General features: G+C 45.6%; 1 protein-coding gene across 9 annotated transcripts; it reads right to left on the bottom strand.

Annotated features, from left to right (window-relative positions):
• Positions 1–27,035, bottom strand: Pfkfb2 (6-phosphofructo-2-kinase/fructose-2,6-biphosphatase 2). 9 transcript variants are annotated; one of them, XM_032915662.1, is made up of 17 exons: positions 25,797–25,925; positions 24,589–24,705; positions 18,510–18,635; positions 17,934–18,030; positions 17,506–17,572; positions 17,297–17,371; positions 16,875–16,931; positions 15,848–15,972; positions 12,695–12,902; positions 12,171–12,317; positions 11,270–11,374; positions 10,477–10,606; positions 9,728–9,790; positions 9,230–9,294; positions 8,474–8,653; positions 7,779–7,847; positions 1–2,037 (listed from the first exon to the last, which is right to left on the bottom strand). In XM_032915662.1, exons 2-17 carry the CDS (start codon positions 24,683–24,685, stop codon positions 1,972–1,974), a joined length of 1,677 nt encoding a protein of 558 aa, XP_032771553.1. In that variant the 5' UTR covers positions 24,686–24,705; positions 25,797–25,925; the 3' UTR covers positions 1–1,971. The 9 variants fall into 9 exon arrangements, with proteins under 9 accessions (XP_032771553.1, XP_032771551.1, XP_032771550.1 ...); XM_032915660.1 differs by lacking the exons at positions 7,779–7,847; positions 8,474–8,653; positions 25,797–25,925 and adding an exon at positions 26,867–27,035; XM_032915659.1 differs by lacking the exons at positions 7,779–7,847; positions 8,474–8,653.
• Between the last annotated feature and the right edge of the window lie 60 nt (positions 27,036–27,095).

The raw sequence follows: 27,095 nt of genomic DNA, 5'->3' as shown, positions 1-27,095 counted from the left end.
TAGCTGGAAACAGATACCATTTAATAATTTCAAACATTCCTTAATAAACTTTCAAGTACATTTTGGAAAATGTTAATATTTTGTGCATATGTAATGTATCAAATGATGTGTTTTTGCATGCGAATTGAAAATTTCATTGTACCTTTTAATTAAAAATAACTTTATTTTCTTATTACAAAAGCAGTATATGTTACTGAGATAGTTTAGCATGGTTTTACTTATCTAAGAGAGAACTTGTTTTCCAGAGAAATACATTCCTTGGTTTATAATAAAATCAATAAGAAAAAAATTGAAAAATCTACAGTCATAACAGTTACCATTCTTTGACATATACAGACATTTACGCTCTACACATTTAACTTAAGTAATACTATGGACATTAGGCTCAGCATTCAAGCCGCCTACAGAGCTAGCAGAACACTGAGAACAGAAATGACATTCTGATAAATACATGCAAACTCACACAAAATAAATAGCTTCATAAAAATACCATCTGATCATCAGAAAGGAGTGCACTTCAATGCAGAGAGCATCCTATACCACAAAAAAAAAAAAACCCTGTAGTACAGTATGCTGTATCAGCCATGGGGAAACGCCTGTCCCAGGCAGAGGGAGGAGGGAGCCTCTCTCCGGGGACCTGCATACATAGAAAGCAAGCAGCAGCCTGGGAGTCAGTGAACTGCCAGCAGCTCATCACATCCTCCTTGGGTAACAGTCTCCAGTATTGTCTACAGTATGAAAGAACATTTAGAAAAAGCACATTTTATTACTTTTCTTGCTACTTATCTTTCTGCCCAACAAGTGTGCAGCTTCAGTAAAATGGAAACAAAGAACCACAGTAACACTGGTGAGGTACAGTATGCTTTGTGGCTTCTGCATTCTTCTTCAGAAGTAACACTAGGGGTGCCCTCATGGTAACAGTGAGTATGCATCAGACACTCAGTGACCTGTGGACAGCAATCAGATTCTTCTGAAGGAGACACTCACTCATAGATGCCCCACGGCTTTGCCGCATCTGCCCCGTGCTGTGGGAGACCTGCTGATCACAGTAGTGACAGCGACAACAGGCACCCAGCATAGGCCCACTGCTCCTGCAGGCACAGGCACAGCTTTCCACAGACCACATCAACTAGATACAAGGGGCATGGCTGCTTCTGCCTATTTTGAAATTTAAAAAAAAAAAAAAAGAAGCCATCTCAATTTCTTCATGGGTTGGAGATGGTCCCTTCAGTCCCAACCCCTCAGGAGGCACTGGTTCAGTCCTGTCTATCTGTGTGAGTTACAAGCCTCAGAGAGAAAACAGTAGCTACGAGAGAATGTAAGGGTTGGTCCCTTTGGGGAAGTCCAGCAGCCAGACCCTGCACCAAAGGATATGGAACAAGGAAAACTTCTCTATATGGGAAGGGAGCCATGGACACTACTCTTCTGCTACCAGAGAAGAGCACTTGCGAGCTTAGTTCCCAACACCCTCCATTTACCTGGTGCTCTGTCTCATCTCCCACACTGCAGGAGGCGACCACTAGCACTCAGACTGCACTTCACCCTGCTCTCCTCCGTCTGGTGAAAAGAGCAGCTCTCATGGAGCAGAAAAGGCTTGCTGAAGTTCACCCTCATCTAGAAACCAATTCTGAAGCAGTGCATTCACACATTAGGCAAATCTCCAGCTAAGGATGCAGTCGGTCGGCCACAGGTAGAATGCTGAATGCTCAGTTAGAATGGTATTTGCAAACTTGGTTCAAACGAGACAAGAACTAACTTGTTCAGGCTGTTGGAGACTTTTTGAGGCACAGTATAGTAATGGTCCTGCTGGGCATGAGGGGTAGAAATGCAGTGAAGGTTTCCCACGCCTTACTGTTGGTAGCCTCAAATGAGACGTTCCCACTTAACTTCCTGTTCTAGCCTCAGGGATGCTGGCATGCCAAGCTTTTTGGTAGATCCAGTTCCTCGGAGAGGTCTGGCCTCAGCCTCACATCAGGAGAGCAAAGTGAGGGATGCCATTGAGGGGCGTCTATGCTCAGCCAGCACATTCTCCACTTCCTAGGGGGTCAGAAAGAGAAGCAAAGCTGTTATACCACAGCTGAATGATGAACAAAGAAAAGTAAAAAGAATCCGTCCCCAACCCTGCCACTGTTGCGGCATCCCCATGTCGAAGCGCACATGAGGACACCACTGTGCCTGCACGCACCTTGACTCTGGGGACTCAGGTAAACCTCAATGGCTTCTTTCCCTGAGAAGGGAAAGACAGTAATAAGGCATGTGTCTTTTTCAGAACCGGACCATAAGCTACATGTCTTAGATATAAAGCACAGATGGGCTGGATCTCTGTGGTAGTCCAGGCTGCAACAGCCTAGAGACCACACACACACACACACACACACACACACACACACACACACACACACACACACACACACACAGTAGCAATGAAGCCACAGGTCATATCACTTCTAAGAAGGGTTCCAATGATATGGTTACCTTATTCCACCCTGACATGAGCAGTCAGAGTAGATCCACCTCTGCTTGGTTAGCCTTGAACTGGTATTTAACGTTTACCTTGTCAGAAATGCTTCCCTTAGAAAGCTTGTTTCTAAAGTACTGAATGTGCTTATGGATCCAAGCACCTAGTAATCCTGTTAAAATCCTGGTCTAGTAGTTTTGGAGGAACCTCTGATTCTACATTACTAATGAGCTCTGGGTCCTCGCTAGAGCACTGTAGAATGAGGCAAAAGGACAGTGGCCAGTCATCTGCCTGCTCCAGAAGTTAAGTACCGTCTCACTTCTAAGCAGGCTGAAGTCTGCTTAGAACCAGGCAAAAACAGCAGGTCAGGGAATTCTGAAAGATCTTCCAAAGTTTTCTGCACAATAAATGACAAAAGTTAAGTGTTGTATGGTCTATTATAATTCTTATTTCTTGCACAGGTACCAGAAAGTGCGCATGACTACCAAAGTTGATTTACTTGCTACCAATGGTGTCCCTCCCATCGTCCCCCAGGAGGTGGCGAAAGAGAGCCATGCCTATAACCGGGCATGAAGCAATCTGAGAACTTATGTTGCTCTGCTTGGCAAGCGTGAGGCAGCTTCAGAAGACAGGAGGTGGGAAGAACAACTCAGAAGACAAACCAAAAAATAAAAATAAAACCAGAAGCCTTCCAATAAGTTCAAGTTACTCAACAATTTTATTAACCCGTTCTATACAGACATGCACATGAAACACAGTTCAAATACAATTATATACTTTAAATGTACCTGATGCAAGATTTCATTGTCAACATCACGAGAATAAATCAGAATGCTACTAAGGATTAACATCTTCACTTTCCGCAGAGCTGTGCCTAGGAAATCTGCAATAAAACTGTTCCTGGGCTTCCCAATGCTGCCCACTGCTATCCAAACAAGGCAGGCTCAGGTCTCTCTACATCACATGCCCACTTGTGAGCAGCCCTTTGCATCTGCCACAGGAAAACCACATCTGAGTAAGTGGACTACACACAATTCAGAATGTCTGTAAACCGAGTCGTGCACATTAGTCTCAGGGCCAGGGAAAGGCTCACAGGAAGGAACAGTCTGACCCACTCTTAGGATATTTCCCTTTGTGTAAGATTAAGAGTAGATTAAAAACAGCAGACTCTCAGTGAGCACACTACAGCCCACAACAGGGAAGGGTGGAGAAGATGCAGAAGGTTCAGGAATCGATAGTAAAAGGAAAATTCTACCCTAAAGCAGGAGACTGAATAAAATGACCTCAAGTAAAGTCACAACTCCTCTGGCATTACCTAAACTAGGATCACAAAATGCTGCACAAGTAATCTACAACCTCATCTTTTGAAAAATAATGAGAAGTTGGACCACAGTCATACAATATTGTCTGTGAAAAATCATGGTGTACACAACTTTTCCATAAAGGAAACATGGAAAATGTTCACTTTTTTCTTATAGGAATACTAGCAAGGAAATGCAATCATGTGCATATCCTACCAGTCAGCACAATAAGGAAGGATGGACTACTGGCAAAAAGACCATTAGCCTTCTGGACACCACAAAACTATTCTTAGCCACACTTCTGATGTGTGTCCGTCACCTCCGGGGAAGAGCCAAGACCTTGCATAGCTGTCCTGCTTAACTGTTAGGGATTTTTAAAGTTGAAATGCCTTAAAACACAAACAAGGCAATCTGGGAAAGCTGGGAGATTTACTGAAACAAATCTGACAGCAAACAGCATTCTTCTGAGATGGCAAGGCAGTGGAGGGTGCATGAAACGTCACCACTCAGAGCGGCCTCAACTACCTGGCATCTGTCTCCTGCCCACCAGCCACTCCAAGCACTAATGAGCTCCTCTGGGACATAGATCACACAGCTGTCTCCAGAAGAATCATCAGGCAGATTAATTTTCTAACAATTATACTGTTTGTTTTTTAAATGAGATGTGTGGAGATCAACTACCAACTTCAAAAAGGATTACGTAGATCCTTGTCTGAAATGCTCAACCATTTGGTCTAGGAACAGAAGCATGCTGTATCCCTAACTTTGCCTTCTTAGGAATCAGAAATAATGGCAAGCACACAGCATAATGCATGTCTAAAAATGACAAAATGATTCATTTACCAAGAGAAAAAGCCCTACCCCAATCATCAGTAAATGTAAATTCTAATTTGGAAATAAGGTAGGACAGACAGTACTAGTTGCTCTTTCAAGTCCTTTCCTGATTTTCTCACTCAGTATTGTTTTTGTTTTCCCCAGTACTGGGGATGGAACTCACAGATTCCTATAGGATAGGCAAGAACTCTATCACTGAACCTTATCTCCAGGACCCCTCCCACCATTTTCCCGGGTTTTATCTCCCATTCAGTTGTGAGTTTAAAAATAAATAAATAAACTATTATTTTTTTCTTCCCTGTTTTATACAGGTAGATTCAAGTCTTCACCTATTTTTCCCATGAGAAAACTGAAAGCCTCAACTCCAGGTACTCTAGAAGTCATATTCTCTTTGCAGGGTTTGTGACACACAGACACAGCACATCCAGGTAAAGCTCACACTAGTAAGTAACAAGGGCAGAGGGAAAACGTCCCCAAACTCTGGGATTAGAGTACTTTTCACTCCGTGTCTCCCTGCTGCTCCTGCTCAGCTACTCTGAAGGACCTTGTTCTGAAAGCTGAAGGGAGCTGAAACTCCTGCTGCTTCTCAGTTCCAGCTCCTGGTGCTTGCTGTAGAGGGATGACAAGACTTCCCCAGCCCTTCTCAGAGTACAAGTGAACTGACACAGTGAGAATGAAGAGCAAGCAGCACACTGAGCGTCCACCCCTAAACACGGCACTCACAACAGGCTAGCTCAATTCCAAGTGGTCAGAAAAGCCTCCTTTCACAAGCTGGACCTGCAGCAGCCGTTAGACCAACGCTCTTCCCCTTCCCCCTCAGGAGCTCTGGACTACTCTTACTTTGCAGCAGAAAAAAGACTGAAAGCCAGTTTGGACCAGAGTTGCATAACTAAGCAGTAGACAAGGCAACTGTGTAAACGTGCCAGCCACACCACGCACACACCTCATCCTCACACTGTGGGAGGACATGCCCCCCCTCCAGTCTCACGCCCATAGAACAAGGAAGCCGTCAGAGGACAAGCGGTATTCTACCCTAATGTCAGCTCTTCCAGAACGTGAGACTGTTCCGCAAATATTCATTTATCAAGTATATCTCTTGCCTTTTTATTTTATTTTTAATATTTCACACATGAGTATTGTATTCTAGGCCTCCTGATCCCCACTAAACTCTTCCAAGGTTTCTCCCACTCCTTCAAGTTCATAATCCCTTTTTCTAGTTATGGTGGCATGCATGTGTGTATATACACACAGATATATGTATATATTTGTATAAATGTAATATACATATGGGTGTGTGCGTGTGTGTGCATGCATGTGTGTGTGTGTGTGTGTGTGTGTGTGTGTGTGTGTGTGTGTGTTTAAAAATCCACCCTAGATGAAGAACCACATGCACTTAATGGCCGCAGAGTGAGGAAGACAGTCTTCTCCAGGAACAAGCCCTTAGAAGGCTTATCTAACCTCAGAAAGTCAGCCTTCAACACCTGTACAGGCCTGACCTCTCAAAGGTCCTTTGCTGCTGTTGTTGTTTTGTTTTGTTTCTGTTTGTAATCACCAGGTCCAGGAAACTGAACATTTTTGTTTTGTCATTTTGTATGTGTTTTCCACACCACACCCAGAGCCCACCATCAAAGGCAAACGGGGGACAGTGCACACTGCCTGACTGGAATTCCCAGTGACTTTGTCTTGGATGGAGCAGAGGTAAAGGGCTCAGGGCAGCTGTCAGCAGCCCGTGCGTGATGAGGACCTCCAGCAGGCATGCACCCCATCTCAGTGCACTTCACTGTGAGGACATTTGCAGCATGGATCCAAGAACATGCGTTTAGTTAGTAATTTCCTGCATATCCCCCTTGCAGTGCCAAGGATAAAAGATGGGACTAGAATCTAGAATACCTTTCTAACAAAGCAGCCTGCCTCTGAGAGGGTTACTCAGTCAACCTAATTCCAAAGAATTGTCTTTTCAGAACCAATAATTCATAATTTCCAGCCTTATACTTTGTCTAAGATACTAATAGACTGGTATTTTTCTATTCAGATTCATAAAGTGGGACTGAAAAGATTTAGTTTCAGTATTATTTATGTGTATTTGTGTGTCTCTGTGTATACAAACTCCATGTGTGAAAGTACCTGGGGAGCCCAGAGGAAGGCATAGACGCCCTAGAGCTGCAGTTGCAGGCTGCTGTAAGCAGCTCAACGGGAATGCTAGGGACCAAGCTCTGGGCCTCTGGAAGAGCAGCGTGTGCTGTTACAACTGAGCCATCTCTCCAGCTCCTCAAGGGCTTCTTAACCTCGGACTAACTCTTAACGAATATCAAGACTCCAATTCTAGAGTTCGGAAGCAGTACTCAGCCTGTCTCAAGGGAACAGAGGTATGTAGATATTTCAAACATTCTATAGCACAAACTAAGGAATGTTTCTGGATAAGAACTAGGCAAAAAGCTTTCTATCATAAGACAAAAACAGAAAACTGCTAACTTTCTCATCACCTGGTCCCATATGACAAACTGAGAGGTAGGGAATCCCCTGTTTCTTCTGAAAAATCTCATGAGACCTTTAGATGTGTCCCTTAGAAACATGTACCAGAGTGGGTTGGTAATGAGCTTAGCAGCAGAGTTAGCAAACACAAGGCCCTGGGCAAATATGGAGAATCCTCTTCAAGCAAGAAATAGATACATATAAACTTTCAAGAGCCAAACCCCAGAAGACTTCTTGAAATATTGTGATATTTTCTTATATAAACAAAATGCCCACAATAGGACAGGTTATAAATTCATCATCAAAACTTTTTTCATGATCAAAGAATAATTTTTTGTGTAACCTTAGCTTTAGGAAATTTTATTCCAAAAGGTACTGGTAAACAATGAGCAGCTTCGCTGAACTTACTGAGGAGCCTCACTTTCACCTGGAGAAATTCAGGACTCAGTGGTGCTTTTAAACAGCCCCAAAGGTCATGGGCTACAGGAGTTACCAGAATGGCAAAGAAAATGAGAGCTGTAGAACAAAAGTTCACACTGTAAATTCATAAGAACTAGACTTCACCTCAGCCTGGGCCCATTTCATAGCCAGCAAAGGACTGTCTGGCTCCTCAAGTAGGAACCCAAACCCAGACATATCCACATTCTTAGAGCTAGTTCCCCAGCAGCAAAAACTTAGGAATGTTTCTCATGAAAAGAGGCAAGAGCTCTCACCCTATGTCCATTTGCAAACTCCAGGGCTTTCTGTAGATGTTCTGTAGCCTGGGCTGACCCTTGCTGGACCTGGCTGGAGAGGAAGGGAGAAGGGAAGGGAAAAGACTCTCCCAGTGCAGACCCAGACCAGCGTGCAGACAGCACCAATGGGGCTTAGATAGCTATCAACAGTCCCTTACTTTAAGACATCACAATGTCATGCATCACACCAGACAGCCCAAAGAGAAGCTATAGGACAGGGAAGTTAAGGATATGAGGACAGATTTAAAGACACACGTGAGGGACAGATAGGTTGCTACGTCTCACTCTATTCAGCACTCCTCCCAGCAACCCCCCCTTACACACACACACACACACACACACACACACACACACACACACACACACACTTCACAGAGACTGGGGTCAGACATCAGGAAACAGAAGAACCAAGTCTATGACTCATGCTTGGCTCCTCTTCTGTCAGATCATCTCATCTGGGAACCTCTCTAAAAACCCAACTTGCCATCCTGCCCCCGGCTGAGGTGTTTACACTAGAGAATGGCTGCTCTGCACACGTCTGAGCTCAGATTCCATGTTCAGATTAACACTAGGACAGGAGTGGGGTACAGTTAAATGACTTCTTGATTGATTAGTGACAAGGGCAAGAGGCCATAGCTGGAAGAAACACACAGTCACACCACCGGAATGCTGACTTGGGTCTTCGGCTGGTCCGCCCCTTCTTGCATGTCCAGGGCACGGAGAGGGCTGAGGGGCTTGAGGGGTCGGCTCCCAACACTGTAATTTCTTGGACGCCTTATTGTGTTCGAACTGGACAGAGGCGTAAAGCTGTTCCTTCTCATCCTTACAGGGGTTTGGCTCTTGGGGAAGTTGTGCTGATTGGAAATGGAGGGAGGGACACCACATACATGAAAGCCATACCAAAACCTTACCCACAGAGGTCAAACAACTCTCCTGAGCATAACTGCTCCTCCTTCTGCCCTCCTGAACACAGGTCATAGTCTGGGCCCTAGCCCCGGAGGAACGAAAGGGTTGTCATGGGAAAAGCCTGGCCATCATGTTGAAGAGCAGTAAGGGAACCAACAAAGGGGTTTATTTAACCACACTGGTTGCCAAGAACAGACCATGGAGGTGACCTGCATCTACTGATACACTGGCAATGCCCCCCCTGAATCCTGCTTTGTAAATGAAAGCTTCCCTAGGGGTACAGCAGGGAATTTGTACATTTTACCTCTGCAAAAACTTTCTACATTGAACTCAATTCCCAGATGCTAACTTTCAAGGCTAAGATTCGTAAAGAAGTACTCATTTAAAAGAACTAAAAATTGCCTCATCTTTGCCTCTTGGAAGTAAAGAGACATACAGGACATGAATTCAGGATTTGGGTTTTGTACATAAAAGAAACCCAAGTCTCTTGATTCCGAGATTCGGGGTGAGCAGAAAATACTTACAGTTGGCTTGTCGCGATGTGTGTCCACAGCTTCCACATTCAGTGTAATTGTTTCCACTTTGCAACCTGAAAAAACAGGAAGGAAGAACTGTCAGAGCCAAGCATGACGGCTCACCCCCTGAAAACCCAGTACTTGGAGGCTGAGGCAGGTGGATTGTCATAGGCCCCACACTAGCTGGAGTTCCAAGTTAGAACCAACTAGTGTGAGACCCCCAACCCCAAAGCAAAACCAAACCAAACCAAGCACAAGACATAAACAACCAACAAAGTGGGGTAGGTTAGAAAGAGAGGAGGGGGAAAGGAGAAAAGCCGTCAAGAGCAAACGCAAAAGAACACTTTAGTCTCAGCACAGCAAAGCATACACCGGGGCATATGTGTACTCCCAGACTCGTGCACATGCTGTTCTCAAGCAGAAGCAACGAATGGAACATCCCTTAGACAACTGCTGCATCCCGACAGTCCGTGGGCCCACCTCTCACTGACTCATGCTCATAGTTACCATAGGCCACAGGAGTAAGTTTGAAGATGATGTGGAGGGGGCACCTCAAGTACGGCAACTCATCTGAAAGAAGGAGGACCCAGGAGGGAAGTCTTAGGATTACAGAACAAGGTCATGCGAGGGAGAGAGAATACGAGGGCTCATGAGTTTTTCCACCCTGACCATCACCTAGAGTTGCACCACTTCTCCCCTAATTCAGGAAACTGTCAAATCCAAAGGAGTCACCCATACTACTGAGTGGTCAGGAAGGAAGGAAGGGCAATCTAGATCTGAAATACAAACAAAAGAGGCCAGTTCCTGAAGCCAAGGCCTCTTGGAAATAAGACCATGGCCCACTGAGCATTCAGAGTCAGTTAAAGGCTTCAAGTGGCCTGCCGACTGGGGAAAGAAAGAGCTTTCCTAAAACAAGTGCTCTTCTCCCACCCCAGAGGGTGAAGACTGCTCTGATAAACCATCTGTCATAGCTGAGAGACAAACTGACTGCTTGACCACCAGCCCTGATGCTGCCAGTAATGTCAGCCTGAGGCTGGCCCCTTAGGCAGCATCGATCAGCCGTCCTCCACGGCCAGCTCTTGTGGCAGCAGACTCAAGTGACCAGTGACTGAGCAATGACTGCTGGGAGCTCCTCGCTGCTGCCTGAAGAATGTACTCTAGTATGAGTGGAAGAAAGGGAATCTGGCTACCACCAAGTCTAGCCTATCCCTCTGGATGTGCTTACCCCCTCCCCCATTCCTTCCCTCAAATGGCACCTGCGCCTTTATCCAAGAAGTAGGCCAGGAGGCAGCGCATGACAGCCTGGTGAGAGATAACGAGGATGTTGCCTTGACGCTCCAGCTCCATGATCACAGGCTCCAGCCGCTGAACCAGGTCCTGGTATGACTTTGAGGGGAAGTAAGGAGAGCTGGTAAGAGGCCAGGAGCATGCTGGCAGCCAAGTTGGCGGCTGAGTTCCAGAGTCAAGAGACGACTCATGGAGTGCCTCTATGTTGCCTAACTGCCCAGGCCTGGTTTCTAAAGAGGACTCAGATCTTTCAGAAGCAATATTTAGATCAAACACACAGTTCAAGGGATGTTAAGTGTGGATTCAGTTTATTTCTCTTTTCCTCACACGCACTACAAGAAGCAGTGTGTAGAGCAACAAAAGAGTTCTGCAGGCTTCCTGAACCTCCGCTATTTCATCTATTTACCTTTGCCACACACACTTCCCTATGGTAGGAGCCACATCGACAGTGAAGGATAGTGCCTCAAACATGGTAAGGAAGTAACTCATACTCGCTTGGTGACTATCTGCTTTGAAGTAGCAGGAACAGAATGGAAAATGTAAGGAGATCATGTTTATTCTCAACATTCTCAACTCGATCTTCTCACCCTGTTCCCTAGAGAGCTTAATCAATTCATCAAGTGTAAGGCATGGGTGGTCTGAGCTGAATTCAACAGTCTGACCAAGGGCAGGTTAACAAATGATGCCTAACCTACCCTCTCTTCTCTCTTTCAGGTCAGTGCCCAGCAAAGTACTAGACGGCTACACAGAGGGAGGACTCACCTCCCCACCAGGATATCGATACAGATACTTCTCTTGATCTCGAAGTGCAAATTCCTCTGGATACCGTTGTTCGATCTCCGAATATGTCATCTCCTCACACACGCCCTACAAAGAGCCATAGCAGAGTCAGGACGTAGGCAGTCTCTCCATCTCAGATGAGGACAATGACATCTCAGAACACCAGTGCTCCGCTATGTGTTGAGGCCCTGTGCTAAGCCCTTGCACTGCAGCTGTCTATGCCAGGATGTCAGGGTGTCACAAAGTGCCCTGGATAGGATGGGGGCACTGTAGAGAGAGGTGGTTTCTCTAGCTTGAGCTACCACCCTATCCTACTACTACAAGGGAAGTCACAGGTCAGGAAGAGTCTGCAGGGTACCAGGAGCGGGAATCAGAGGAGGGGAGGAAACTGAGGGGAAGAGAAATCCTGTGGGATGGGTAAAAGGGTGGAGAAGGATGGAAAGAAAATCGTCTAAGCTGAGCATGGTGACTCACACCTGGTCTCTCAACCTCTGAGATGCTGAGGCAGGAAGATAATGAGTTCCCAGCCAACCTGAGCTGAGAGTGAGCCCTCGTGTCAATAAAACAAAAGAAATGTATATCTGGAATAAGTGGTAAGAACTGCTAAGGGAAATATGGAGGACTTGCTCAGAGGTGCTGACAAGTTGATTAAAGCAAGCATTATAGAATTGGGTGGTTGGGCATTTCCTTTTCCAATGAGTGCTTGTTAGCACTGCTCTCTGCAGATGCCAGAATGGCTCAGGCACACACAGGCTTGGCTCTCACACTGGGTTCAGGCACTAGAGCAGTCAGGGATTCAGGATTTAGATTCCTTGGTTTCTAGTTGATTCTGGTTTTCTAAGTTCCCTAAATAATAACTCGTTGACCAGAAATGCCTACTCACAGCATCAATCTCATTTAGGATCTTCCATTGCTCATAGGTCACCCCAAGAGACTCAGCAGTCTGAATTGTCCTCTTCAACTGGCTTGTCCACACTTTAAGGTCCTGGATCTCCTGTTCCTCCAGAAACTTCTTCAGAGCCTGAGCAAACTGGGGTTTGGAAATCAAAGCTAAACAAAGAAAACATATCCCACCATACATGCAATGCACAAAGAGACTACTAGCCATGGCCAAACTATAAACCCAAGAGGAATAAATTCAATTAGAGCCCTTTGGATTCTCATCACAAATGGTGCCCAATAATTTTTTGATGGCTGAATGATCACAGCAGAAAAGGTCTCAAATGACCCAGACAGTAATCCAGAGCTAGGAACAGTAAGCAGAGAGCATCTTTAGCACTTGTCTGGCTATGTGAAAGCCCTGCCTAAGCCCGAATGGGATTTAAGCAGGAGGGATAAGCAGATGACCTCCAGCATGCCCTTCTGACTCTAAGCTTAGGAAATCCAGCCTGCTGGCTAACTGCTCACCTGCTTTCCTCGCAACGAAAGGCCAGAGTCACCCCCAATCTTTCCCAAAAGATTGAACTCGCTCTCTCCGTGCCGGCACAGATAGATGGTGCGAGGATGGACATGGATGTTCATCAGGTAGTAGACAATCTTACTCTGGATGTAGTCCTGAACTCTGTTGACCAGAAACCTCTGGCCTACATTCATCACCTTTATGAACGAGAGATCCCTGGGACAGGGAGAAGGAAAGTCCATGGTAAGAAAGTCCAACAGTAGGATGAGGTGGGTGGGCAGCAAGGCTATCAGCACCTGCACTTAGGAGGCTAAGGTAGGAGGGGCTTCAGTCTGACGCTCTCAAGACAAACTAGACAAGTCTAGAGAGTGATCTGAATACTGCAGACCTCATCAGCTTTTCCTCTTTCCCCTATCACGGCTACATTTATGGAACCAAATGCCAAGAAACAGAGTACTTCTCAACCAAGATGGCATACAATTTCTTTAACTTCCAGCATGAATGCACTATTTCTTCAGAGTCCAACCTGTGCCATGCAGCATACCTAAGCCTGAAAGAATTTCAGGCTTTCCAGGGACTGACCTGAAGATTTTGCTAAATTCAAAATTTTGTGAGACATCTGGGCCTCCCATGATGTGGTCAAAATCTAGAGAGAACATGGCAACCCGGGGGAGGAGAGGAGAGAACAGACTGCATGGTGCTAGGATGCCCGCTTTACCTCTGTGCCTCATCAGCCTTGCTCAAAGGCATGGCTGCAAACTATTTGCTTTATAGTCACAGGGTTTTTCTTCAATTTAAAGTAATGAGAGCTTTTTCAAAATGATGATAAAGGGAAAGTGTACAATAAGGTAACTCACCGTCGACCTACCATCAGAGATAACTCTATAAACATACTACGTACTTATAAACAAAAATATCCCTCTAGAATGCTTCCCTACACAGGACTTAGAGCAAACTAAAGATATCTCTTTATGTCTAGGGCAGTGCCTTTCAGCCATTTATTATGGAAATGTTTCTAAATACTTGTATTCTGAGAAACCCATCTGAAGAAAATGAAGAGTTCAAAACATGGAGATGACTGCAGTGATTTAACACTGTGCCGTACATAACAGTCATGATGACTCCATTTGCTTGCCCACGATGTCTTATTAAATGCCCTAAATGCTGCTTTTGATCATCAGAGTGATTGGATTAAGCAATGCCTAGAGAACCAGGGAGGCACACCTCTGGATAGTCCGTGACAGCGTTCCCACAGAAGACTAGATGAGGGAGGAACTTTACCCTGACTGTGGACAGCATCATCTCATGGCCTAGAAGGTCGTGGACTGAATAAAAGAAGAAAATGGATCCAGTCATGGAGCCTCACACCTGTAATCTCAGCACTTAGGAGGCAGATGCAGGACTGCCTAGAGTTCTAGGTTAGCCTAGGAAAACACTGAGATCTTGGATCAAACGATTCGGGGAGAGGGAAGAGAAAGCTAGGTGAGCACAACTTTTCTGCTACGTGAGCCTCTGAGATGTGAGCAAGCAGCAGCTGCCCACCACTGTGGGGGAAGGCAGTCCTGCTCCTGTGATTGCCTTGCCATAGTCGCTGTACCTGCTGAGCACTGAACAAAACAAACTTCTCCTGAGTACCCTATGCCAAGTGTTCTATCAGAATGCAGAGAAAGCTGGTGAATAGAACATTGTTTCATCAAGATTCAACTGTGTGCAGTCATCCCAGCACTGTGGAGGTTCAAGCAGGAGTGTCAGGAGTTCAAGTCATCCTCTGTTCTACAGTAAGTCAAAGGCCAGCAAGGATTCCTTGAGACTTAGTCTCAAACACACAAAACACATTTCCAAAGGCAACGTCCCCTCAGGCTTCCAAGTATATACTCTCTTTCTTCAGCACAGATGTAACATTTTACTATACCCTGTCCCAGGCAAACCCTGTATTCTGTGCCTGTCATGAGACACTACCACAGTCATTATGGCTAACACTGATCAGACATTTCTCCTTGAGGGAGGCAAACTTTAAAATTGATTAAAACTGATGACACATCTCCAAGGGATATCCTACAGCACTCTAGTTCCGATTTGCTAAATCTGGAGCACTGGTTCCCACCTAGAGATAATTGGGCCCCTAAGAGACATTTGGTAATATCTGAAAACATTTCAGTCATCACAGCCTGGATTCGTTCCTAGCACCAAGTAGACAGAGGCCAGGGAGACTGCTAAACACATTAGAATGCATAGAGTAGCCCCTTCGACAAAGAATTCGAGTTCAAAATGTCAATAACACTTAGATGGAAGGCCTCCCTCCAGAGCAGTACTTCTCGGCCTTCCTAACCTGCAACCCTTTAGTATAGTTCCTCATGTTGTGCTGACCCCAACCATAACATTATCTTCATGGCTACTTCATAACTGTAATTTTGCTATTGTTATGAATCATAGTGTAAATATCTGACATGCAGGATATCTGTTATGTGATCCCTGTGAAAGGGTCATTCAACTCCCAAAGAGATCAGGACCCACAGATTAAGAATTACTGCTCTAGAAACTAGAGAAGAAAAGCTGATAAGAAAATAAGGTTAAGCATGGTTAAGTAAAATATACAACCTACATAAATATCTATGCTGGCTAGGTTTAGGTCAACTTAACACAAACTTAAGTCATCTGAGAGGAGAATTTTTTAAAAAACATTCTCAATTAAGAAAAATGCTTCCATAAAAATAAGGCTGTGGTGCCGGCATTTTCTTAATTGGTGATTGATGGGGAAGGGCACAGTTCATTGTGGGCGGTGCCATCCCTCGGCTGGTGGTCCTGGGTTCTGTAAGAAAACAGGCTGAGCAAACCCTGGGGAGCAAGCCAGTAAGCAGCACCTCTACAGTGGCCTTTGCATCAGCTCCTGCCTCCAGGTTCCTGCCCTGACTTCCTTCAATGATAGATGATAACGTGGAAGTCCAAGCCAGATAAACTCTCTCTTCCCCAACTTACTTCTATTCATGGTGTTTCATCACAGCAATGGTAATTCTAACTAAGACAATATCACAATAAAACTCTGTTCTGTGAAATGACAGAAATATCATAGGTTTAGATTACCAGAAGAAATTAAGAGACCAAAAGAGAAAAAGACAATTTTCTTTCTGCCTCAACCCTCAGATTACGGTGTTAGATCTTACTTATCATAGTTGTCTGGGTCAAGGGGCTGGTAAGTGACCTTGTAGCACTCAATTCGCTTCAGGAAGTCCTCCATCACATTCTCCCTATTCCTTTCAGGGTAGTCAGGGCTTGACACTTTTACCTCCTGAAATCACAGGAACATAAAGGCCTGGTCAGAGTTCTGTTCTTAAGAGCCCTCCTACAAATGGCCTCTTCTGAAGAACAGAAAAAGAAGTCTGTAAAGCAGCTTTTCACTAGAGCCCTGGCATTCCCCATGCACTGAACACTCTCGTCCTGTCCTGTGACCCTGGCAACCAAGAAAGGGAAGACAGTGGGGAGTCATGTGCCTGCCTTTGGCTAAAGGACAGAGGGAGTTATGCAGCTAATGCTGCTTCTGAACCAGAATCCCTTTATATATTTGCCTGGGAACACAGAATGTGCTCTAATCCCCACCTCCACTGCTACTCAGAATAGGGTATGTGACCCAGTATTTGACTTAGGAATCACTGCCTCTTCTTCAAGTAAGATTAACTATAGTTCCTATGATGTAAGGGCACCTCTGGGAGAGCATACAAGGACGCCTCCTTGGCACACAACAAAACACAACCTAGCCAATGCACTGTCTGGTGGTGTCCATAAGGCACAGAAGTGCAATACGCAATGCTGTCAAAACATTAGACAACTGAAGAATACACGACCTTCTTATGAGGTGGCTGGGCAGAAAAATTAAGTCTAATTTGGTGCAATATTTAGGTCTCAGTGTCAGGTAATATCAGGACACAAAACCAGGATTCCCATAATCTAAGCTGTTCCCCATTCAACAACTCATTTTTACCGTATTCCTCAAAGACCCAGACTGTTCCCAAAGGAAGAGTATAAAGATACAAAATGCTCTCAAGTAAAGATCACTATGATGGATGATAACCCTGTCTGTTTCCTTCTTTTGATACCCAGAGTCAACATGAATACACACACACACACACACACACACACACACACTAAAGAGAGACAGACTGGCTGACTGATGACAACAGAAATGACACTTACCAGAATATTGGCAGCAATGACATCAGGATCATCACACACAGATTCCACAAAGAATACCTGGGCATGGAGAGAAGGCATGACAAACCTGTCAAAAATGCCAGCTTGTTCACTGAAAGCGCATGCTCATCTATTCCGCCCAGCAACCACACCTTCAGGATCTGCTTCATAAAGTGGCCTTCCAGGCCTCTTCATGTTAAAAACAGACCTTACTACATCTCCTAGCTCTAACACAGACAGGTCAACTAAAGGTCAAAGAAAGGATCTAAAGAGAAAACACTCAAGGATTAGGCATACGCCCTGAGGGGACAAGCTCTGATATCCAAATCCTGAGCTCAGCAGAGACACAGGTTCTACACTCCTACCTCTCCACGCCGCCCCCAACCTCCACTCCTCTCTTCCTCCAGCACAGAGTCAGAGCCCACCTTGAAGGCATTCTGCTTGGCAAAGTTCAAAATCATGTCCCTCCTCTCCCGAGTGGTATTGGTGGCATCAAACACCTACACAGAAAGCATACAAAGTAAATGAATCAGAAGAAAAGCTGAGAGCTCCCCCAAGACCGATTCTAGATGGGCTGAGTAGCCAGAAAGGCGGGAGAGAGGACATGCAGAAGGAAGGCACACAGGAGGCTTACCGCGATCTGCCCACTCTCCTCAGTAAAATAGGCCTTAACGTCTTCCAGTGCCACCAGGGCACACTGTCTGACGTGAGAACAAAGGAAATCAGTGCAAAGAGCTAAGGTCAGCACAGCTGCAGCGTCACTTCACTTCAGCCTTTCTGTGTCTGCCCTAACTAAATCTCCCAGTTTCCCACGGAGTTCATACACCATCCTACAACTTCCCCCGTCCAATTCATAGGATTTATATACCTCTTTAGCCATCACATAAAATCATCTTCTAGAGTCCTGTCTGCTACCCACCCCGCCTAAGCTAGTCTTTCAACCTAATAACTTCTCTTAGTATCCCCTCAAGCTATTTCCTGAGAAAAACAGGACCCTAGCACATTCAATCTCACTAATGCCTAAAAACAGTGGACTTAAGTCAGGCCTTTAAAAAGACTCACTTGCGGATCTTCATGGCCTCTTCATTGTCATGTCGAAAGAAATCATAGGACTTATAGGACTTGACTGCTTCCCGTCGATATACCCCAAGATTAAACACTGCAGCAAAAACAATACGATGGCCCCACTGAAGGAGACTTCTTGGCCTAACAGACTGGCCAGTGGGATGGAAAAGGCACCATGTATGTTGGAAACAATATCAAATTAGGAAAAGTTGGGTTAAAGTCCTGACTTACAAGGAGAGTCTGACGCTGAGGTTCTATCTCCTTGACTACTGTTTCACCAAAGTATGAGCAAGGTTCAAAAATATGACACATGCACCCAGGCTTTTGAGATACCACCTTCTCATTTAATTCTGAATACTTTTACTAAAGCTGTTCTATCAAAACTAGGATGATCTGCCTGGGCCTGGAGGAAACAAGTCTAGGGACAGGAAACACATTCAGCAAATGACGAAGCAATCTTCATTTTTATCAGAAACACTATTCGACCTTGAGGCTAAGAAGACTAAGTCTCTCAGAGACCTGTGGGGTCCCATAACTAATCAACTCCCTTCCCAAGGAATGGCCAGCACCTACCTTTGGTAGGTACTCCAATCCAGTTCAGGTAGCGTGTTAATTTCTTGGACACATAAGTCTTACCCCGGGCTGGCAAGCCAATCATAACAATGAGTGTTGGGGAGTTGGTCATGTAGGAAGCCCATGCTAAAAAAAAAAAAAAAAAAAAAGGAAACAGATAGAGCTAAAAACTGACTACACGTCTCATGGGGTTTAGGCATGAGATGAGACATTCCATAGTCATCAACTCATTTAATCCTCATAAACCTATAGGGCAAAGGTCCAAGAAGGGTAAGAAGGCAAACTGTGGCTATATTCGGCATATCCTCTTGAAACAGAATTAAAGGGTCATGAAGCCTTCCATAAAGTACCCACACCAAGGCATTTCTTTCCCAAGTCTTTAGAGAGACTCCCAGGATGAAAAGAAATAGGATGCAAGATTAGGAAGAGAGAATGCCTAACAACTCTGTAGCTATGGTTCTATTTACCCCAAACTGAGCTGACTTTAAAATAGATCCCAGAGCTTCTCCACTGAGGATCCCACCCATCCCTCCAGAGCCTCAGACAAGATCTTGATGATCTTTGAAAAAAAAAAAAAAACAAAAAAGAAAAAACCAAACAACTACCTCAAATTATTTTGGCCACAACATTCATGAGCTCCTCCTTAACTTTAATTTCTAAACTAGTGACATTTGGTAGGCAAAGCCTACAGGGTAAAGGTCTGACTAGACTCCACAAAGGTTCAGGATCCAAGAGGGCACGGAGGCTTGCCTGCCTCAACAGCACATGTAAAAGCAGGATGACTGCTGGACAACGCTGCTGTGTCATTCCCTTTCCACAGTAACTAGCTTATTTCCGGAATGTCCACAAACTTAAGTTTCACCAGGTTGGAGGCTTAGAGGGCTAATGAACTGTACAACACACAAATTAGTTAAGTGTCAACCTAGCATTGGAAGCACACCCGTGCTTCCCAGTTTTTCTCCTTAACAAGAGGCCTTGTCAGTTTGCTAAAGGAACTGGTTTCTCTGTCCGTGCTGCCACAGAGCAGTGGTAGAGAAAAGTCCTGCATTTGTGCCTGGCCACCTCTTTCTTGAAGTCAAGACCCATGCTGAGGTTATCCAGGAGAGGTCAAGCTGAAGGCGCTCTCCATGGAGAAATACTGCATAGACAACAAAGGGAAAAAATACACCCTGAGCTTCTGCTTCCCGGCATCCTTTTGCAAAAGGGGCCCTCAACATTTGCCACAAGAGGGTAAGCAAGCCACTCTGAGGTTAAGCATCTCGAAAGCTGCAGTGAGGCTGCTCTTAGCAAGCCAGGGCATTTCCCATACATGTGCTCTACTATGTGCTCTACTAAGGATCTGTGTTCTCGAAAGATCTGAAATCATACCATGTGCACTGCTGTGGTGACACCTCCCCTTTTGTAGGAACATGGGAAGAACTAAGTTGAAAAGGACATGTGGCCTACCACAATTTGAGAGGAGAAAGGTACCCACCTACAAGATACTCATACAAGCTTCTTTAAGACCCACACTTCAGAACCAACTGGGCTGTTCCCTCCTTTGAAGGTTGTTTGCTTCACTTTGCTAAACACAGTTCTGTTTGAGCAGTCTATTAAATGTCTCTTGCCTGGATTCTTTCCTTTAGAAGGAACTAAGAGACCACTTACGAGAGTCCTGATGCATGGAGGATATTGCTGACTGGGCAAGGAGCTCCAAGACAGGAAATGGAACAGCATAAGCAGTTTTCATCTCTGTCCAAACAAGGAGCTTGGAGATGAGTGAACAGCAGCACAGAGCCTCTGTGGCCTAAGTCACTGAGCACTGACCCCAGCAGGCAAACAGCCCTACCTGGCATCTGGTGGAGCAGTAAAATCCCTGAGTCTCCATGCTCTCCCTTACTGCAGACTCCTCTGCATGTGCAATGCCTTGGCACATGAGCTGCACGCAAGGGCCTCTCTGCCACAGCTCGTTAGCCACTTTCCCCAAGGTGCTGTTCCCTCCCCCGCATTCAGAAAGAGAACATGCTTGGGAGCTGCTCTACAAGAAACCAGGGAGCGGCTGCTCTGTGTTCACCATACTGGACAACGAGAGCTAAGTACAAAAGAAAACACTGGCTTGTGCCACAGGCATTCCATACCATACTCTTCAGCACCACACCACCAGCCTTGGGCTAGAACATGCCTAAGCAAGAGGGGGCGCGCACGCACACGCACGCGCGCGCGCGCACACACACACACACACACACACACACACACACACCTGCTATAACCAGAGCTTCACACACCTGGTATAACCGAGGCTTCTCCTTTTCTGGGAAAAGAGAAAGGAAAACAAAACTATAAACTAAATAACACTTCCTCTCTCAAACTGCCACACTGATAAAATTAGGAGGATGGTTTCCTGTCTGTTAAAAAGCAAAAGCACCACCTAACTCTGAATGGAAGGTACTTCACACTGATTGACCTGGTGATACTGTGACAGCATTTCTTAATGTGGAAAACTGTTTCAACCCTGAAATTTTTTGTCTTCTTTATTCAAAATTAAGCTGGCTTTATCCAGCTTCAACTCACTTTCTCTTTATGAATCTGCTTATTCAAAATGAGAGCTTGGCAGTTTTTTCATATAAATGGGCAAACTAAAGCCTAGAGAAGGGAAGAGCTTGGCCCACAGGACCACAAAAGAAAGTCAAGGTCAGGCTTCTTAACCACACTACTGATCTCATGACTACCTATTCAGCCTAATCTGCTGGTTCTTGGCCATCGCTTTAGCACCTGACAGAAGGCCCCATGGAAAACATGACTGTGTTCTCCATGCTTATCTGGGAGGGTGTCTAGGCGAGTAATGGTTCTTGATCTTCTTGTGGCCAAGGATTTTTTCCATTATCAACATTAAATGGGCCCAGCATTTGAAATATGTAACCCATAAAGCATAATCATTAATATCACCTTAATTTTATGCATTAAAAGTTGTAAAACCTGATTGCCTTCTGTGGTCTGACTGATAAGCATGAAATGAGCTCACAAAACTGTAGCCACATACTAGAAAACTGGTGATTCTGCTAAGCACTGTAGCTATAGTCAGTGATACCAAACCTCAAACCTCCAGCAAATAAATATCTTGAGGCACTGAAAATTCAAAGAACGAATTTTCAATGTGGATGAAGATTCCACTGGGTCTATCACACTCCTTTCACTTCTGTAAGAAAAGCTGTTGATATGAGCAGATAGAAGTACTAAAGTGGTCACTGAAGTGTTCTATTTGATAGTGAGAATTTTCACACAATTATTGGTTGAAATTCACACAGTGTAGAAAGGTAAATCTGAATTTGCCAACATGAAAAAAATAAAGATTCCAAAGTAGAGTAAATTCCTTATGAGGAAACGGTAACAGAAGAGTATATCATGAGTACACCTATGTTTGTTAGCGGGACGCACCAGAGTTAAACACCCAGAAGAAGTGAGTCTGGCAGAGATAGGAGGGACTGGAAGGGATTTTCTAAACTTGCTTCTTTTGTATTTAGGGAAAATGCATTTGTCTTCTCCAAATCCACTAGCAACATATTTAAAATAAATAAAAGAAACAAAAGATGAGAAAGAAAGGACTTAAATAAAGAAAGCATCTAAGACCCTACTCTCAGTGACCTCAAAACCACCCTCACCTGGGTACCTTAAAAATACCCCATCCAGGGCTGGGGATTTGGCTCAGTGGTAGAGCACTTGCCCAGCAAGCACAAGGCCCTGGGTTCGGGCCCCAGCTCCGGGAAAAAAAAAAAAAAAAAAAAAAAAAAGGACAGAGCGCAAAGCAGAAGTGGCAGCCATGGATCTGCTCTCCTTAGTAAGATAGACGAGAACACGGTGTCTAGAAGAGTCAAGCTGCCAAGTCTCTGCACAGCAGAGGAAAACAAACTGTATTCTCTTAAGGATCTCACAATCTCACGGTCTAGCCATGATGTAAGAAAGACTGGGTATAGAAATGACAACTCAGAGTCCTTTAGTTGGGCAGAAAAAGCAGTTTTGAAAGAGATTAGACAAAAACAAAACAAAACAGAACAAAAACAAAAAACAAAAACCCAGAGTCTGGAGCAGGGATGAGTCTAGAGATCCCTAGATTTGATTTGCTGTAATCAAAAGCCCTGGAAGAGCTGTAAAGGGTCAGGCAAGCAGGCTGGAGTGGCTAGTAGAGAGCAAGGCAGAGCTAGAAGGGCTGGTGATATGAACCAGCTCTTTCTGAAATCTACTCCCATCCCTCTCTGCTGTCTTTGGACTACATAGCTAGTAACTGGAGCACACTTCTTTTAAGAGGGGCAACTGGATCAGAACAACTGGGTTATGATACTGTCAAATAAAAGAAAATATTCTTCACTGCAAAGATGATTCCTTACAAGGCTCTTAGATTAGGAGATGCTGTCAGCATTTAAATGTAAGTCTATTTATATGTAATATGTTTACTTTACTTTCAAAAATAAATACAAAAGGTAGAGTCACTTGTGAAAAAAATGACAGCAGCTGTGTCCAACATTCATCTCCGCACTTGTCTATGGGTACTTATTTACTTCTCACATCATTCCTGGGAGAACGATTTACTCTGCTACAAAGTCTAGAGTGTCTCCACTCTCTAATGGAGTAAACTAGGTTAAGAATGACAGTGTATACCTGTAATCCCAGCACTCTGGATATAAGGCAAGAGAATGATAAGTTTAATGCTGATCTGGGTTACAGAGTGAGACACTGCCAAAGAAGAGAAGGGAAAGAGAGGAGAAGGTAAAAGGGCACACAGAGAGAGGCTGGCTTCCTTACAGAGCAAACTGAAGAGGACAGAGCTTAAGCAAATTGCTCAAGGGTACCTTAGCAAGGAAACAGCAACTCCACCATTCAAACCTGGAAGTCGGTCCAAAGGGACTATAATTCAGCATCGTGCTGTGAGTTTACTCAGGACACAGTCTGTCTTAGGTAGCAGCTTCCTGCCCTGGCAAGGAAAGGAGACCCTAACCATAGAGCTGTGCCAAGCTCAGTATTATAACTGCACCAATCCACACATGCCTCATGGATGCCAGATAAAAGAGCTTGAAAGTAACAAGGAAGTAACCAGACAGACCTCAGGCTAACCACCTCCTTCCACCTACTCCTACACATAAGCACTTCTCCAGAAAGTGAGAACTGATCAAAGGGTTCCTGAAGGACGAGTGCTAAAAGGCTCCTGAGGTTTCCAGAAACATCTGAGGACCAATGCCCCAGATTTCTAGGGAAGTGTACAGCCTTGCTTAGGAATGGAGAGTCAAGGGGACAAGAAACGATGCTTCATTCCCCTGCCATCATTTATTTCTGCCATCTCTGTACATTAAAATGCTTGTGTGAAAGGATCTGCAAAACCCCAAAGCTCACCGGGTAAGAACTTCAAGCACCCGGCACTGAGTCACAGGTCAGAGCTCATTCCCCTCGGGGCTGGGAGGGACAGGACAAGTACTGGCTCTCACCTGCAACTTGGGTTTATTTTTTGAGACAGGTCTCAAGTAACCCAGGCTTACTCTGAACTAAGTATGTGTGGCTGAGCACAACCTCGAACCCCTGATCCTCTGCCTCGATCTCACCAGGACTTAAATTATGGGTGTGGGCCACCATGCCTGGCTTCTGCCTTCAATGTATGTAATGAGTGTCACCTTCCAAGAACACAGCCCAAGAGATAAAGGGAACTGAGAGAGTGACAGCCCCAGGTTAATCCTGTACCAGGACACTTGGCCCTCCTATGTATAAAATAACTTGCTCTAACTACCCACATATCCCTAATAAAAACAGCAAGAAGCCCCAAAGAAACTAAGCCTACTAGTTTGAGACGGGGAATTATTCACTGTGGACTTTGTCTTAAGTCCTATGCCATGTGAGACACGGGCACATATCTGTACTCAAGAGGTTAAAAGAGGAATCTTTATGATGAGTCAGAGGGCAGCCTGGGTTACAATGCAAGTACCTAGCAAGTTGGGGTTCTGGGGCAATATCCGGGCACCACCCCCACAGAGCAAAAGAGTCTAGGATACAAATACATTATTTCTGGACAAAAATCCTAAGAGAGATCAGCAGTCAGTCACTCTTTACCAGAACTCACAGCATTTCTTCCCTGCCCTTCGGAGGTTTGAGGCGTGGGGTTTATAGCTGCTGCTGCTGCTGCTGTCTTCTGTGGAAAATGTACTATTCTCAGACATGGTAGTTCTTCAGGAGGCACCTGGGAAAAGAGAGAATACAATAGAAGGAAGGGAAGGAAGGTGTCCCTCAAACAGATGCAGAGGACTATAGTGTGATAAAAGGGAGAAGCCCCTACCAAGATCCAGGTCCAGCCTCTTGCTCCTAACTCACACTTTCTCTTGGATAAGTCACAACCCTGACTCCTCACCTCCACAGCTTCCCTCCAACTTTGCGTTTCTTTGCTGACTTGCTTCATAGTCGTGTATCTCAAACCTAGCAAGCCTTTCAATACTCTTAACAAAGCAGATTCTCCTATCACAATTACTTCATCTTATTTTACAGAATTGACAAATGAAGACAACCGACCAAAGTAGCTTGGTCAAGCTTCTTGTCCTCACATTCTAGTTTTAAGGCTATGGACAGAACAGAGGTGGCAATCAGAAGAGAGCTGAATTGGGATAGATCAAGTGAACTATCAAGAAAGCAATCTCAATCCAAAGGTACAGTCTTGAAGGGGGGGAGGGGAGAGGAAGAGGGAGGGACAGAGGGAAGGAGACCAAGAGAGGAAAGGAGAGGGGGAGAGGGGGAGAGGCGGGAGTGAGAATGAATTTGGGGATTGTGGTGGGAGGGCCAGGGAAGAAAGCACATTCTAGGGAGGAAGAACCTTGGCGGAACTGAGATAACCCTAGCTTGTTACATTCTCTGACGTTCTCTGCTCTCTAGCCTCCCTGCTCTTGCCTATTCATACCCTAGGGCACAGCGGAAGTAAATGACTTACTCAATGTACCTGCAAAACTAGGGTGAGAGGGACTGGGGCTCACTTCTCAAACCCTGATAGCAAGGAGCTCAAGACAAAAGATGAGAGAGAGAGAGAGAGAGAGAGAGAGAGAGAGAGAGAGAGAGAGAGAGAGAGAGAGAGAGAGAGAGAGAGAGAGCGTGCATGGCGCCCGAGAGAGCCAGCTCTCTCAGTCCCCACACACCAGCTGCGGCTCAGCGTCCCTGAAGGGCTGCACGCCCAGGAGTGTCACCGGAGCTACCCTTCCCTAAAGCACGAAGCACCGTCGCTCTGCACCTTAACCGCGCCCGCGCAGGACCCCAGCCCCACGTACAGACTGCTCAATTATCGCTCACCCTATGACCTGTCCTATTCGTCCTCCCTGCTGTAGACCCGGTGTCGCCACCGGAGCGCCGGGAAGCAGAGCGAGCAGACAGACTGAAGAAGTCCGGGCTCCGGGGGTTGGGGGGGGGGTGTCACGTGGGGCGCTCGGGCCCGCCCACCCCGCGTCAGTCCTCACCTGGAGGCACGCTGGACCAATGAAGCACCTGCAGGGCCGGGGGCGGGCTCCTGGGGTCTGGGAGGACCTGTGACAGCTTAAGGCTGTCCGCTCCCAAAACAGCGGACCCAGTAGAGCTTGGTGGCATTGTTGCTTGGAAACAAATCGAGCTGAAGGCGGGGTTAATTAAAAGCCTTACTTTTTTTTTTATTCTCGCGAGACCTGTTTGGCTGACATCTTGCGTGGGAGTGACTGGTGGAAAAAAAACGAGGATTAACGCCTTCACCCCAGAATCTCCAGCTAGACTAGGTTCTGAAAGGTAGACGTCGGCTTTTAAAGATGCCTGGCTGGCTACCAGAATGCAAGAGCTAACTCCAATTTCTGGTCAGGATCCTGGAACCTACGGATCCGGGAGCTTCTCATTCACCTTCCAGGTGACGCCAAAGCACGTTCTTTTATTTCCTCGTACAACCCGGGACCCAGGCTATATTATCTGGGGTCATCTTGAAGAACCAAGGAGGAGAGCTGCACCCGCTCCTGGTGTAAGGGTGGAGAGGAACAGATTTGCTACCTTTGATTCCCAGTACAGGTTGTTGCAGTGGGGTTTACGTATCCCAGAACTACTTTTCAAAGCCACGCCCCCAGCATGCCTTTGGTACCGGGTGCGAATGACAGTCCACAGTGGGGAGGGGGACTTGCTGCTTTAGCTAAATGATGGGGGGGGGTCAGGGGAGAGCCTAGAGCTGCTTTTATTCATTCCTTCTTTACCTGGGAGTCAAGTCACCTTCCACATAGTCCAAGAATGCGTTTTACAACCCCCAGCGTGTTAAGGCGTGCTATAAACTGTCATTATTCGGCGTTTACTGCACACCTTTTATTATGTTCAAGGCAGTCTCGGGCTCTCGGCATACAAAGTTGGAAACTGGCCTAGCTATCTGGTTAGGTCTCCCCTTCCCCGTCCGTCTTCTATCTCTGGGCCACGACGAGGACTCCAATCGCATGATGGAGTGTCTTCCTAATTGGATCCGAGGAATCGAACTGGAATCCGGATGACAAGAGTTAGTCCTCTTGAACACTGCCACCACCCGGGTGAGGCAATCGCCCCAGGCAGGGCTGCTGACCTCATACAGTCTTTCTGAGGTGGCAGATGGACGCT

Source organism: Rattus rattus, chromosome 10 (genome assembly GCF_011064425.1).
Source record: "Rattus rattus isolate New Zealand chromosome 10, Rrattus_CSIRO_v1, whole genome shotgun sequence".
NCBI lineage: Eukaryota > Metazoa > Chordata > Mammalia > Rodentia > Muridae > Rattus > Rattus rattus.
This window is presented reverse-complemented; position numbering and strand designations above follow the sequence as displayed.

Excerpts from the sequence above, each read along its gene's own strand:
- Pfkfb2 (XM_032915662.1), bottom strand. The coding sequence starts at position 24,685 with ATGTCTGAGAATAGTACATTTTCCACAGAAGACAGCAGCAGCAGCAGC. Across the intron at positions 11,375-12,170 it reads TCCTAAATGAGATTGATGCT|GGCGTGTGTGAGGAGATGAC; the intron begins GTGAGTAGGCAT and ends GGCTCTTTGTAG. Across the intron at positions 7,848-8,473 it reads CGGACCAGCCGAAGACCCAA|GTCCAGCAAGGGTCAGCCCA; the intron begins GTCAGCATTCCG and ends CTCTCCAGCCAG.